Here is a 16,093-nt window from a genome sequence, read left to right as displayed (position 1 = left end):
CTAATTATGTTTCCCATTGTAATCCTGCAATTTGTAATGCTTTGCATGGACGTGCGCTGGTGTGCGTTCATGAATGACAGAAGGATGGTGCGTGCACCTGCCAATATGACTGTTGACATGCGCTCTTAAAATAGCATATGAACAACTCGCCATTGACTTCTGACCAGGTTTAGGTGGTGTATGATAGCGATTTTTAGACAACGCGCTAGGTCCCTCCCTAGGTTGTTAATTGCCACACCCCTGGGCGCAATGCTTAAAAAATAAACGTGCAAAATACCAAATTCAACTTCGCGCCGGTGAATAACGAACTTTACGCCATGCGCTGGTGACCCAAAATACAGCCCTTAGACTTTTAGCCTGTTTTCTTCCAAGCAAAAGTTCAGGTAGAAATAAAGAAATCTCTCTGCCACATTCATTTGCATTTTCATGGCAAGTACATAAATGGAGGGATGCATAAATCAATGACAAAGATCTTGGCTAAACACCAGATAATTTGCTGCCCCTGGACACAATCCTAATAACATATAATGCAGGCTTCTTTTTCCAGTGGCGATTCTAGACATTTTTAACAAGGGTGGCCCTAGTGGGGCACTGATTAATTCAAGGGTGGCATGAGGCAAAACATCCAGATAAACAGAAACAGGCTCAAGATGTTTAATTAGCACAAATACATTAGGAAAACCATGCACCAAACACCATACTCATCATTTGAAGGGCAAAGACCATACTCTCACATACAATGTCTTTGTTTTTGAATAAAATGCAAATACAAATGGGCAATTCCACAGAAAATTGACTTTTTGTCACATCCATAACGCCAGTGAAATTCCTTAACATTTGTATGATGTGAATGATAATATTCATTTTTTGTGCATTTTTTCTCATGTACGTTCTTCAGCAAAAAATAGCAAATGCTCAAATTTCATGTAATCATTCACATCATACCATACCATCACATTTTATTGGCGTTATGGATGTTACAAAAATTTTTATTTTCCATGGAATTGCCCAAATAAACAAACATATTAAATCTAAGTTGTCTATTAATGGGTTATGCTGTGCAAATACAAATAAACAAACATATTAAATCTAAGTTGTCTATTAATGTTAATGTGCTAAAACAAATTCCATCATGGGGACATTAAAATATATTCTATTCTATTCTATGGCTATCTATGGCCATCTATTTCTGTAGCTGTTAACATAATTTGACCTGCTTTTTTTGTCTGAGCTGGCAAAGAGCTACAACAAAGTCATCCAGAATCAACAAACACCTCTCAACTAAATGCTTAAAATACTTTTGTATGAAACATGAATGAAATAAACACCAATTAAAGACTAACCTTAATCTAAACATAATGTTACATTCATACAGACCCTAAGGCTCAATCCCATTTGTCATTCTTCCCCTTCCCCTAGCCTACCCCTTGTCCCTCGAAACAGAGTGACAATACATAGGGGTGAGGATATTCCCCTTGGATGTAGGACACCTGCCTATAGGGGACAGCTGGGACGATCAAAAGACTTTTTAATTAAACATTATTTACAAAGAGACCACACCGAAAGTTAATATTTTGTCACTAGCAATAACTTACATCTGTCTTTTGTCAAATACAGTTGCACTTTCAGCTCTGAACAAAACCGTTCAGAATATATTTAAGTATATATTTTAGCAAAAGTGGAACGTGCGCAATGTTTCATTTATCCCTCCTGGTCGGGACGAATAAAACAGGCATGGGGGACGAAAGAAACATACAGTTTAGCCTAAGCTACATAAACTTCCCAAAATGTAAATATTTCACAACAAATCCTTGACTGGTTGAATGGTCACCAGAATTCATAGGCACTGGCAGATGCGATAGGTAAATAGATATCTTTGCCTGTTAGCAAAAGCCGTAGCCTGTAGGCCTAAACTCACATGCTAAAAACAATAAGTCATGTATAATGGCAAGCGTGTTTGCCACTTTCCGACATCTGTCTGACACTTCAAACTAGCGCTGCAGGTGCATCAAGAAAGGTCCCGCCATAGACCGTCATAATGGCCAACCATAGACTAGGATTTTGGGGTGGCACCTGGGGTGGCCAGTCAAATTTTAAGGGTAGCCTGTGCCACCCCGAGCCACCCCTCTGGCTCTGCCCCTGTCTTTTTCCTATACAAGATTTGATCATGCAAGTTTCCTCCAAAATCTCTAACACAGCAGGGCACACATTTAAGAGTTGTAGTCTCCTTATGACACACCGACCTAAAATCCTGTTAAGGGTCAGGGCATAGGCTACTCTTGAGCTCTAAAGCTCTTAAAGAGAGGTGAGAGGAAAAGTTGCAAATGCAGTTACATTTAATCTTATCTAAAAAGAGTTATCTTGTCTAACCATGCTATCTTTGAAGGATATGTGGGGAAAATACCTCTACTAACAAAACACAAGGTTTAACCCAATTCCTTTATTTTGAGGAAAGCTTTGCAATTGGGAAGTTGAACATGTATGGGATAATGGACACGGTGTTCAGGCATCTTAAGTTAATGGATTTGAGGTGGTAATGCGGGCACGATGCGAAGCATGGTGGCCATTACACCCTGAAGTGCAACACAATGGAATCTATAGTACCCCTTGACATTAATAGTCAACACCATTTAGCACTAAGATGAGATTCAGTTAGTCATAAAATGACTAAAAGGGTTACGATCCTACCCGTTACATAGTGCAATATCACTCTTTCTGGGTGTGCACTGGCAATGTCAGAGACTTAATTTTCCGTATTAGTCAGTGTAGCATCAGAATGAGTTTGAAGCCGTTATTGTACTGCATTGTGTTCCTTTAACTTCTGATACCTGAACGCTGTGGAGTGTGCTGGCTGAGAGTCTTCCATGGGATATAGTCAATTTCCAGCCTTTCATTGTTAAAACTGTATTGTAGAACTACTTCTTTCTGACACACATCAATGCATTTCTCAACTTAAGGACAAACTGTCCTTACTAGTTCTAAATTGATGGTTGCTACAGGCAAAGCCTAGTTGTTAGTTCCATCTCTCTCATCAGTCACGTGCCACAATGTTGCTACGCTCTGAACATTTGTCAGATCGCTAATTTGTAACTCTGAGTTGCAAGTGGTGATGTTGCCTGTGATGTCTTTTAGGAAAATAAAACATAAATATGGCATGTATTAGGGGTGTAACGGTTCATGTATTCGTATTGAACCGAAACGGTACGGGCGTCACGGTTCGGTGCATGAATTTACACGGAGAATACACGGTATAAAAATACATAAAACTCGTGTGCGGATTAATTAATGTCATGCGCAATTACTGTTAAGTAGCGAGAGTTACGGGAGTTCTTTAGCGACACCTAACGCTAATCTGTAGGTCGTCAGTCATTAGCAGCACTAAGGTTAGACCCACAAGAGTTAGAGGATCCGCTGGTCTCTTTAAGATCGCAAGTTTGAGAACTTCAGTTACAGTAACGTTAGTACAGGCGAAAGAGTGGTGGATAAGATGAAACTGTGTGTCGGCGTTGTTCAGCAGTTGTTGGGTATGTGAGTGGAAAAAATGCTACACATATTCGAAGCCATCACCCAGATGATGTAGGCTACCAATCACTGAAACGAGGGGGAAAAAAACTTCCCCTGCGCTTCAGCAGCCTTTGGATACACATACAAATAGGGCCAAAACCTATGGCTTAAATTAAATGATTTCGTAATGACAGAAAGCTATGTAAATCGCGTGGTAATTACCTTTATGTTGGGGTAACTTGTAACTTCTCACATGAGGAGCTGGTAGTGTTAAGTGCATAGACAGTAAAATAAAGTGACAACGCTAACCAGGCTAATAAACAAACCATGCTACGGTGAGTTAACGTCAAAGGGCAAAGTCACGTGACTTCTAGTTGTAGTCTGTTTATGAAATGAAAGGAGCAATTTCGTTTTTTAAAAAAAGGCAAAATAGTGTGATATTTTCACAGTTAGTAGGCTAGATTATTACTTTACACACAATGAAAAATATTGAGGCAAATTGTAGACCCTTCCATATACAACTAAACACAGATGTTGAAGGTCTTGCTTAAGTGGATTTTTAAAAATCATTTTTCTATGTAATTTGCACTTTCAGAAATAAGAGATACTGTAGGCCTATTTTCAGTTTTATAGCTGATTGTCTTATTTTGTTTACAAGTTACAGATGGAGTCTGGGTACTTATTGTACTGTTTAGCCTACATCTTACACACTTCAGGCTGTTGCAGATAGCTCAGGGAAGAGACTGTATGACACTAGATGGTACAGCCTGAGACATGCACAATAAAAAAAAAATGCTTTCTGCATTTTTGTTTTGCTTTTCCCTCCATTGTACCGAACTCGTACCGAACCGTGATGTCCGAACCGAGGTATGAACCGAACCGTGACTTCTGTGTACCGTTACACCCCTAGCATGTATACAGTTTACATATTCTTGAAGCTGAACTTGTAGTAAATATAAAGACATTAAATCATTTTAACATGGGAGCCACAGTGGTGTAAAAATGTCTGAATCCCAAAAGAGCCTGAATCTGGCCCTCAACTCCAGAGGGTTCCCAGCCTGCTTTTCGGCTTTTCTCGCTCTATTGCATTAAGGAGCAATAAAGGGACTCACATTCCCTGCCTGACAGTCTCAGCTTTTCAGATTTGACACACACTCCTGCACCTGTTCCTGAGTAATAGGGGCCACCTGAGGCTGCTGCTGTTTTACTACAGCCATGCAGCAGATAAGTCTCAGTGTCCACTGATTTCTTCTGCCTACTACCATTTCTTCACAGAAATAAAAATATCTGTTCTACATGCAGACCATCTAAAAATGCATATCTTAAATGCTATGCTGCAGTAGTGTGGTAACATTATCTAACATCACTGTGCAATCAAGAGTGGTCGGGGGAAGGGTAGTGGCAGGAGTGGGCCTAGGGGTTACAAGGGGATTAGCAGCCTGGACTAGACTTACATGGGAAAGAGCACACATGGATCTCCAACAACAGCTGCTCTACACCATCACACTGGACTAGAGCAAACCCTCCCGTATTTACTTGCTTAAAAGTGTTTTCTTAGTCCACAAAAGACATCAAACTGCAGTCTTACATCATTACACCACAAACCATATCCTCCTTTAAATAAGAAAATTAGATGTTACAATGTGTGAGCATAGTGCACAATGAACTCGATGTTTGTGGAGGAACACATAGCCTATCTACTTAGAGGAGAATTCTGGAGATTTTTCACATAGATCTCTGTTTCTCAAGGTCACAGAGTAAAGAGAAAATCGGTGCTACCTAGCTCGAGTTGCTGCAGCCAACAGCTAAAGTAGCCAGGCAGCTACAGTGCTACACTCTGGGGGCATGATTTTAAAGATGTCAGAGTATAGCAATGTAGCTGCCTGGCTGTTCTAGCTGTTGGCTTCGGCAACTCGGGCTAGGTAGCACTGATTTTTTTCGTTTTAATTCGTATTGACAGTACTTCGTGACCTCGAGAAATGGAAATCAGAGTTTTTCTTTAAGGCTCAGTATTGTTTCCATAGTGAGTGATATGAATGTCACCTCGTGTGAAATGTGTGTTTTGGCAATCGGAGGGACAGACTTGAACAGGGGAATAACTCACCTTGATCTCTAAGATGCTCTTGTCTCCTTTGATAGTGATTGTTGGCTGCTGAAACTCAGAAAAATCGGGGTCTTCCACATACAGAAGGTCATACTGGTCAGTATAGAATCCATCAAGTTTAAAGGCCACCTTTGTGATGACTGGTGTGCGAATGTCCAGCTCTTTTAGAGAAGGGGTAGTGCACTGAATGCAAGGTCTATCCTTTCCCATCTGACAGAACATCTGACAAAAACATAATGGAAAAAATAAGGTCAAACAGGTTTTGCTAAGAAATGCTAAGTGATTTTACAAAAAGCCAGGCAACTAAATAGACACCGCTGAATTGTTGTTGCCTTCAAAGTCAATATGCACAGGCGAGTGCAGAATGTGTGCATTTAGCAAAATAATATTTGTCTCCACAATTACAGTTCCAGCACAAAATAACTATAGAAGTTAATGTTAATGGACCATTTCAGCCATCATTCTTGCTGAAGTATGCTATGGTGTTTATTAAATGATCCATCAACACAATACAATGGTCTGTTGGCTAGCAATTTATAGAATGTATTCTGGTTAACAATTGTAAAGTTTAGTTTTTTAACCTATTTGGTTACACTTTACTTGACAGTATCGACATAAGAGTGATATGACACTGTTATTAAGTGACATTCGGTTTTTGTCATAACAAGTTAGGGTTAGGATTAAGGTTAGAGTTAGGGTTAGGGTTCATGTGTCATGACAGTGTCATATGTTCATGACAGTGTCATGTCACTCTTATGTCGATAATGTCAAGTAAAGTGTTACCCATATTTGCATATTTGGGGGACATGTCCCCCTCAAAGTACAATACAATCACAGCCTTGGCTCAGGGTCTTAGGGGATAAAATATGTATACCGGTAATCCAAATAACATGGATTAGTCATTGAAGGCAAGAATAGTAGTTTGTAATATGAAAAGTATTGGTAACGCACACCAACTGATTATCAGGGAGGTGCTAGCCACTGGCAATACGTTCAAATGATAAAAAGGTGCCACACACTCTGACTCCAAATGACAAGTCTTTACTTACTGTAACAACGTTTTGGCCTATAAGGCCTTCATCAGATTCATCAGAAGAAAAGTTTGTGAAACAATACTAAATGTAGAGTGTCAACATTTATAGGATAATATATACCCACAGGATAATATATACCCATGTCCTAATAAGTTTAGATTCTATCTACAAGCAGCAATTATCAGGGTCCAGCAGTTATTGAAATATGTCAGTTGCAGTGCCCTCCATAGATGAACTTTGAACTTTTCCGTAATAAAATACTTGCACTGTCAAGTAATTTACTATGTATCCACAAAATGTTGTAGTGGGGAGCTGTGGCAAAGAGGCTGCAGCGTCCACACTACATTTGTGTCCAAGAAGGACCCAGGTTTGAACTCAACCCGCAGTCATTTTGAGATCCCTCCAGTTTCCACCTGTTGCTGTCAAACCCTCTTGTCACAAGATATTGATCACTGAAGTGCTAGATTTTTTGCGCGGAGGGGGGGTTAGCCCCTGGGGTTGAAACTCTTGTTGGCCTTTCAGTAGGTTTCTGCACTGTGAAACACCTTGCACATTTCGTCCTAGCAAATTTGGGGGAAACAGCAATTTGGCTGTAGTGTGAATTATTAATTGTATTTAACAGCAGAATAGTATGGCTACGGTGTTGACTATATCATATTCCCTTACTGCTCTCGTCTCATATTGTTTCATATTGTTATTATATTTTGTTTCATATTGTTATTATATTTTCCTCTTGCTACATACTTCCAAACATGGATGGTAAAGTATTGAATACAGACTTTATAATATACCTAAACAAGCTTTTTACATTCAGATTTGATCTTTAGGATGCCATATTATGTGATGACTGTCATAACTTTCATACTCCACACAAATTGTCCCACAGGAAGCACTGTTTTTCAGCTGGGTTTTCTCAAGGCCTCTTCCTGTATTTTCTCATGCATCATTGCCACAAAAGGCTTGCTCTTGCCTATGCTTCCATTGTGAGCCTTAAGACAATGTGTATTGTTGATGTTTCTATACAAATAAAGTTAATTGAAAATAAAAACATTCAGAATCTTTCCACATTTCAGGCCCAGCTGCCCACATCTGGCAGTGTCAGAAGTATTAACTGTCAAGAAGACATTTGTGTACAGTGGGAAATGAAAACTGCTGTTCAAAGATGGACTTTCCCATAGATGTTATTCAGTCATTAGCAGAGTTTACATGCTATTACTTTTCAATCATTGTTTGCCTTTTAGAGAGCAGCTCCATAACAGCCAATCACAGTTTTTGAAATCAGATAATATCTTTCTCAATTTATGGCAAAGGATTTTTATGGACACCTTCATGGGTATTTTCTTAATAATAATAATAACTAGAAATGTATTTCCTGAGAGAAATATCACTGCTTACACAGCGACAAATGTCCACCGTGTAGTTTCAGACAAAACATAATGTAATGTCCACTGAGTGACTTACACAAAATCTAATGTTACTTTCCTGTTTTACAACAAGGTGTGACTTCCTTGGCTTATAAAATTACAACAACCATCATGTGCAATTCATGACACAACTCAAACAGGACCAGAACAGTCACTAGCCACTGACTACCATTCATATTTTCTTCCAGAATGGACCATGGCGGGACTTTGGCTCTCTATTGAAGTGGCTGTTAGGTTGTTGTAGGGTACTTGAGGTGGTTGCTAGGGTGCAGTGTCAGAAAAGAGAGAAAGGGGGCTGTAGACAGGGAGTGAAAGTTTAAATAATAATAACATTGCCATGGCAGCAAATGATGTGTGCCCAGCAGTTGAAGAAGGCATGGGACAGTGAATAGTAAACACTAGCGTCAGTCAATGTGATCAAATGTCTGTTAGAGGTGTGTAATAAGCCCAAAGAGGCTGTAGGTTTTAGGGATTTTAGAACAGCTAAGGGGTGTTGTTGGTCATGACACAAAGCAAAGTCCCTAATACCTCACTTAGCTGTTCTGAAGCAATTGTATCCTTGCAGGGCTTTATGCTTTTCTAACACCGTTATCTTATATACTTCACACAGTTAATACTCGAAATATAAGTGCAATAAGTCATTGATTTATTATTCTGTCAAACATGGCAGTTCTTTGGCAAAATTTGGCAAATGTTTATCAAATAACAAACAGTTGCAGCAGTTGATTTTTGTTTGGCACATACTAATGGAATGCGTCGCCAGTGTAATTGTTTTACAATGATTTGAGTGAGGTTCAGCATATCTTCATTTAGGACAGGAACATTTTGTTTTAGAGTAAGTGTGTAAAACTATGTTAGATGAGTATAACAGAAGTTCTGTTCTATGTTGTTCTTTATTGTGTTTCATTTGGATAAGATGCACTTGATTTTTCCTTTTTGTGTCATGTCATTTCATGAGATGTGTATGGTTGTTGAAGGCCTATTTCAATGAAGTTTAACTTAAAGCAATTGTGTAATGTTTTCCTATCAATAAGGGATAAGGGATGGCATAGTATTCGGGTATCAGAACTTGCATGCACGTTTGAAGTGGTAATGCTGGTAAAATGGTAGTAAAGTGGTAATGGTTACACCTTGAAGTTCATTAACTTCTGATACCAGAATGCTTTGGAGTCCATTATCCCGATTGTATGCTATTTCCTTGCAAATGCATATTTCAGTCTTACTCAAAACTACTCTGATTAACATAATTTTGGTCCCAAAAGGAAGTTTACACTTGTTATCTTCCAAAATTAGGATGTTTTTAGACCAGTTTTCTTTAAAGAGTTTGCAACAACCTGAACTCACCTCTTTAATGACTTTCCCTTCATGAGAGAGAACCATCAGGGGCTGCTGAGCAGAGTGGAGATAGACCCCGTACACTGACACAGTACTACCTCCGCTGTATGGGAACACATTAAGGGAGGATATTGTTGATGTTTCACACGTTTCATATCATTCTTTTCTCCCACTAAAGGTAATACAAACATTTCATTGTTTAGCCAAAAATAAATACTGATTTTCGACTTACTTCCAGTACATGCCCATACATCTACATACATATATACATGCATACTGCATACATACATACATGCATATATGTATATATATGTGCGAATCTTTATGCTGCATCGTTCTGTTTTTTTATACTAACAATTAATGATTAAGTAAATTCTATATGAGCACATTATATATATATATATATATATATATATATATATAACATTACATTATGTTTTGTCTGAAACTACACGATGGACATTTGTCGCTGTGTAAGCAGTGATATTTCTCTCAGGAAATACATTTCTAGTTATTATTACAGTGCACTGTACTGTTCTTCCTAGGCAACAACTTTTTCTTCTTATTATTATTACAGTGCATGAAAATGCACTGTACTGTTCTTCCTAGGCAACTTCTTATTACAGTGCACTGTACTGTTCTTCCTAGGCAACAACTTATTACAGTGCATGAAAATGCACTGTACTGTTCTTCCTAGGCTTCTTATTACAGTGCATGAAAATGCACTGTACTGTTCTTCCTAGGCAACTTCTTATTATTATTACAGTGCATGAAAATGCACTGTACTGTTCTTCCAAGGCAACATCAACAACTTCTTATTATTATTCCGCTTACCACTTTTTCCATACGCAATTTCTCTTGAACAGTTTAACTTAGAAACTTCGTTCAAACTTTGTAACGTAGGTCTTCAAACGGACCAAGCTGCTATGTCTTTTCAACTTTGAAACTTTTATACTTTTTAAACTATTAAAGAAAAACTTTTTAAAAATCCCCATAGACTTAACATTGCCGATTATGACATCATAATACGGCCATTAAGCAATTAGAATCCTATGGCAGGTGTTCAGGCCACCTGCAGCCTCAGGCTTTAAGCATACAATCTGGGTCAATTAAGACTACACATCCTATTCAACTGTTTCCTCTGCCCAAAACTGTTTCAAAATAAAAGTCCTCACTGCAATAATCCACTGTTAAACAATGTAACCCATTAAACTACTGAACTTTCTACATTCAACTTTTAAACGGTCTACTTTTAAACTATCATTAAACTATCTATCTATTAAACTAGCTGTCTATCAACAACTTTTAAACTATCTACATTCAACTTTTAAACTTTTAAACTATATAGATTCAACTTTTAAACAGTCTACTTTTAACTCTTTCCCGACAGCCCATAGAGAAATCAGTACGTACGTATCATTTTTCTTCACTGAAACCCCGTGAAAACGTCTTTGTATGTCAATGAGTGTCTAAGTTAATCAAATAAATGGGTTTTCCTTGGATATGTGTTGAATTTTTGCTATTGGTTAGATTTTATATTTTGTGATTGGTTGTCAAGCGCCGATCGCGATATTTCAACATGGCGAGTAATGACAATCGACCGAGGTTCAGTGGTAGTAATGACATACTGTTCATCTGTTTTTAAAAGTACATATGCCCATGTTGTCTAGTGATATGAAACTGTGTGGTGTGAGAGGGTAGGGGCCAAATCTGTAGTGTAACTCCGTGTGGGAGGTATCTGAATCTGTTGGGTCATTGTAAGCAACACTGACTCTGTTGGGTCATTTTAACTGTTCATCTGTTTTAACAGTCTAAACTGTGTTAACATGATTATTCCACATTGACCAAAAAAAAAAAACATGATTATTAACCAAAATAATATGTATGAGATGAAATTGTAAGTTATTTTTTTGATACAAATGTGATATTGCAACTAATTTTGATAATAAAACTATGTAATGGTTATTTAGGCTCGTCTGTATACATAATTTCAAAATTAGTTATTTAGAGTTCCTTTCACCCAATTGCTACCAAACTTGGTATTTATTTAGCCAACAGGTGAATGCAACTTTCTGCTATTTCACTTTTTTTATAACATGCTGTGTTGAAGCTGTAGAGCTTCACAAACTCAAAAAATGTGCCCGGAATATGCAAATTTTATGCTAATGTATGCTAATTAGCATATATAAATAATACATAATTGTCATGTCAAACATATATTCGTGTAGCCTAACTATCTGGCTTCAAGAGAAAATGGATGGTTTCTTTGAGATATGCTTAGGTCACCCACAGCAGAATGAAATATCAAAGGAGTCATTTTTGGCCTATTTTGGCCCTGTCGGGAAAGAGTTAAACTATTATTAAACTATCTATTAAACTAGCTGTCTATCAACAACTTTTAACTTGTCATCAACTATGTCAACACTTGTCATCAACTATGATTAGCTAGGTTAGCTAAGTCACATGGTTAGCATAGTTATCATGCTAGTTAGCATAGTTAACATAACAACTAAAAATGATTAGATAGGTTAGCTAAGTCACATGGTTAGCATAGTTAGCATGTTAACATGCTAATTAACATAGTTAGCATAACTACTAAAAATGATTAGCTAGGTTAGCTAACTCACATGGTTAGCATAGTTAGCATTGTTAGCAGGCTAGTTAGCATAACTACTAAAATGATTAGCTAGGTTAGCTAAGTCACATGGTTAACATAGTTAGCATGCTAGTTAGCATAGTTAGCATAACTACTAAAAATGATAAGCTAGGTTAGCTAAGTCATTTAGTTAACATAGTTCAGATGTTAACATTGCTAGCATAGTTAGCATGTTTAGCAAAACTGCTAGAAAACGTTACTTTAGTTAGCTAAGTAGCATGGTTAACATAGTTAACATTGCTAGCATAGTTAGCATGTTTAGCAAAACTGCTAGAAAAGGTTAGCTAAGTAGCATGGTTAACATGTTAGCATTGTTAGCACTGTTATAAAACATTAGCTAAGTAACATTGTTAGCATAGTTAAAAATCTTAGCATAACTGCTAGCAAACATTAGAGCCATTCCAACTTTCAGTTATTGTCAAATATCTACCTAAACACAGCCATTAAACTATTTGAATATCAACATTCATTAAACTGCTAGAAGACGTTAGCTAAGTTAAATGGTTAGCATGTTAGCATTGCTAGCACTGCTATATAACATTAGCTAAGTAACATGGTTAGCATAGTTAAAAATCTTAGCATAACTGCCAGCAAATATTAGAGTCATTCCAACTTTCAGTTATCGTCAAATATCAACCTATACACAGCCATTAAACTATTTGAATATCAACATTCATTAAACTTCCAGTCTGTCAACAACTTTTAAACTATTTACCTTCAACTTTTAAACGGTCTACTTTTAAACTATCATTAAACTAGCTGTCTATCAACAATTTTTAAACTATCTACTGTCTATCAACAACTTTTAAACTATCTACATTCAGCTTTTAAACAGTCTACTTTTAAACTATCAACTTTTATTAAGCTATGCAACCACCATGTCTATCCTAGCATCACCGTAGTAACCATCTCTGTATTATCTGTTTTTACTATACATGATATTTTACATCACAACTTTAGCATTTTCATGCACTGGTAATTCCTTGGAATTGCATTTCTAGTTATTATTATTCCGCTTACCACTTTTTCCGTACGCAATTTCTCTTGAACAGTTTAACTTAGAAACTTCATTCAAACTTTGTTACATAGTTCTTCAAACAGATCGGGTTGGTATGACTTTTCAACTTTGAAACTTTTATACTTTTTAAACTATTAAAGAAAAACTTTTTAAAAATCCCCATAGACTTAACATTGCCGATTATGACATCATAATACGGCCATTAAGCAATTAGAATCCTATGGCAGGTGTTCAGGCCACCTGCAGCCTCAGGCTTTAAGCATATAATCTGGGTCAATTAAGACTACACATCCTATTCAACTGTTTCCTCTGCCCAAAACTGTTTCAAAATAAAAGTCCTCACTACAATAATCCACTGTTAAACAATGTAACCCATTAAACTACTGAACTTTTTGCATTCAACTTTTAAACGGTCTACTTTTAAACTATCATTAAACTATCTATCTATTAAACAAGCTGTCTATCAACAATGTTTAAACTATCTACATTCAACTTTTAAACTTTTAAACTATATAGATTCAACTTTTAAACAGTCTACTTTTAAACTATTATTAAACTATCTATTAAACTAGCTGTCTATCAACAACTTTTAACTTGTCATCAACTATGTCAACACTTGTCATCAACTATGACTCCTACCCACTGTAGCTAGTTAGCATGGTTAACATGGTTAGCATGTTAGCATCGCTAATATTGTTAACATTTTTAGCAAAACTGCTAAAAATGATTATATAGGTTAGCTAAGTCACATGGTTAGCATAGTTAGCATGCTAGTTAGCATAGTTAGCATAACAACTAAAAATGATTAGCTAGGTTAGCTAAGTCACATGGTTAGCATAGTTAGCATTGTTAGCATGCTAATTAGCATAACTACTAAAAATGATTAGCTAGGTTAGCTAAGTCACATGGTTAGCATAGTTAGCATGTTAAAATGCTAGTTAGCATAGTTAGCATAACTACTAAAAATGATAAGCTAAGTTAGCTAAGTCACATGGTTAACATAGTTATCATGTTAGCATTGCTAACATAGTTAGCATGTTTAACAAAACTGCTACAAAACATTAGTTAAGTTAGCTAAGTAGCATGGTTAACATAGTTACTATTGTTAGCATGTTTACAAAACTGCTAGAAAATGTTAGCTAAGTTAGCTAAGTAGCATGGTTAACATGTTAGCATTGCTAGCACTACTATAAAACATTAGCTAAGTAGCATGGTTAGCATAGTTAAAAATCTTAGCATAACTACTAGTAAACATTAGAGCCATTCCAACTTTCAGTTATCGTCAAATATCTACCTATACACAGCCATTAAACTATTTGAATATCAACATTCATTAAATGTTCAGTCTGTTAACAACTTTTAAACTATTTACATTCAACTTTTAAACATTTTTAACAAAACTGCTAGAAAACATTAGCTAAGTTAGCTAAGTAGCATGGTTAACATAGTTAGCATTGCTAACATAGTTAGCATTTTTAGCAAAACTGCTAGAAAACATTAGCTAAGTAGCATGGTTAACATAGTTAGCATGTTAGCATTGCTAGCATAGTTAAAATTTTTAGCAAAACTGCTAAAAAACATTAGCTAAGTAGCATGGCTAACGTAGTTAGCATGTTAGCATAGTTAGCTAAGTAACATGGTTATCATAGTTAGCATTTTTACCAAAAACTGCTAGAAAACATTAGCTAAGTTAGCTAAGTTATATGGTTAGCATAGTTAGCATTGTTAAAATTGTTAGCATAACTGCTAGCAAACATTAGAGCCATTCCAACTTTTAGTTATCGTTAAATATCTACTTATACAGCCATTAAACTATTTGAATATCAACATTCATTAAATGTTCAGTCTGTTAACAACTTTTAAACTATTTACATTCTACTTTTAAACTATCATTAAACTATCTATCTATTAAACTAGCTGTCTATCAATAACTTTTAAACTATCTACATTCAACCTTTAAACGGTCTACTTTTAAACTACCATTAATTTATATCTCTATTAAACTAGCTGTCTATCAACATCTTTTCAACTATACATTCAACTTTTAAACTGTCTACTTTTAAACTAGCATTAAAACACCCATCTATTAAACTAGCTGTCTATCAACAACTTTTAAACTATCTACATTCAACTTTTAAACGGTCTACTTTTAAACTATCAACTTTTATTAAGCTATGCAACCACCATGTCTATCCTAGCATCACCGTAGTAACCATCTCTGTATTATCTATTTTAACTATACATGATATTTTACATCACAACTTTTGCATTTTCATGCACTGGTAATTCCTTGGAATTGCGTTTCTATATTATTAAGATATATATATATATATATATATATATATTATATACAATACTTTGTTTATAAACTGGGCTCTCTTCACTATATTAATTCCCATAAAAGTGGACAAAAGAAAACACAGTTATTGTCCTTGTGTCCTCTACCATTTTATAGCATTCTCCAGGAGAACTGGGAAAGAAAGTCAACAAATGTTCCTTGTATTAAATAAACTCACCATCTTCTCTTATTTATATTTTAAATGTTTTGAAATATCTTACAAAAGACAATAAATAATATGTGTATAAAGTGCACAGCTGGAAGGCAGGTAGAAATACCACACTCCTAGTGACCCACCTGACAAATGAGCTCTTTGGCTGGATGTTTGTAATAAAGGGATCTTCATTGTATGTGAAGCTTTTTGATGCCTTAAGTGACACTCCATCAATCGTAAGTGTGACTGGTTGAGAAGAAGGCGAGACCTGAGGTGCAGTCTTGCATATAAGTGTACTCGCCGACACACTACGGGCAGACAAATAAAAAAAAGGGTTTTAAAAAGCTTTTGGTATTTTGAACCAGGGATTTCGTATTAGTTGCAGCAAGTTGGGCCAAACATGACATCAAAACACTTAATGTGTAGAAAATAGACACAGAGTACCTCAATAATAAATATCTGGGGGATGAATATATTAAAATGAATGATGAATGATGAATGATGTATGATGTAGTGAAGGAGATGA

The 16,093-nt window shown here is 36.2% G+C and overlaps 1 protein-coding gene across 4 annotated transcripts in view; it reads right to left on the bottom strand.

The window, feature by feature from the left end:
• The window catches only part of met (MET proto-oncogene, receptor tyrosine kinase), a 77,565-nt gene that overhangs the window by 26,513 nt on the left and 34,959 nt on the right, over positions 1-16,093 (bottom strand). For all 4 annotated transcript variants that reach the window (XM_076303263.1, XM_076303271.1, XM_076303286.1 and 1 more), the window contains exons 9-11: positions 15,711-15,875; positions 9,411-9,504; positions 5,609-5,830 (exon numbers count right to left, since the gene is read on the bottom strand). In XM_076303263.1, the coding sequence (XP_076159378.1) occupies positions 5,609-5,830; positions 9,411-9,504; positions 15,711-15,875 (481 nt within the window). The remainder of the gene's footprint in view (positions 1-5,608; positions 5,831-9,410; positions 9,505-15,710; positions 15,876-16,093) is intronic.

This window comes from Alosa pseudoharengus, unplaced genomic scaffold (assembly GCF_046254945.1).
Source record: "Alosa pseudoharengus isolate Yale_2024_CS ecotype anadromous, Long Island Sound unplaced genomic scaffold, YU_APseudo_1.1 YU_APseudo_1.1_scf_10, whole genome shotgun sequence".
Taxonomy (NCBI): domain Eukaryota; kingdom Metazoa; phylum Chordata; class Actinopteri; order Clupeiformes; family Clupeidae; genus Alosa; species Alosa pseudoharengus.
The sequence above is the reverse complement of the archived record's forward strand: the minus strand, read 5'-3'. Positions and strand labels throughout refer to the sequence as shown.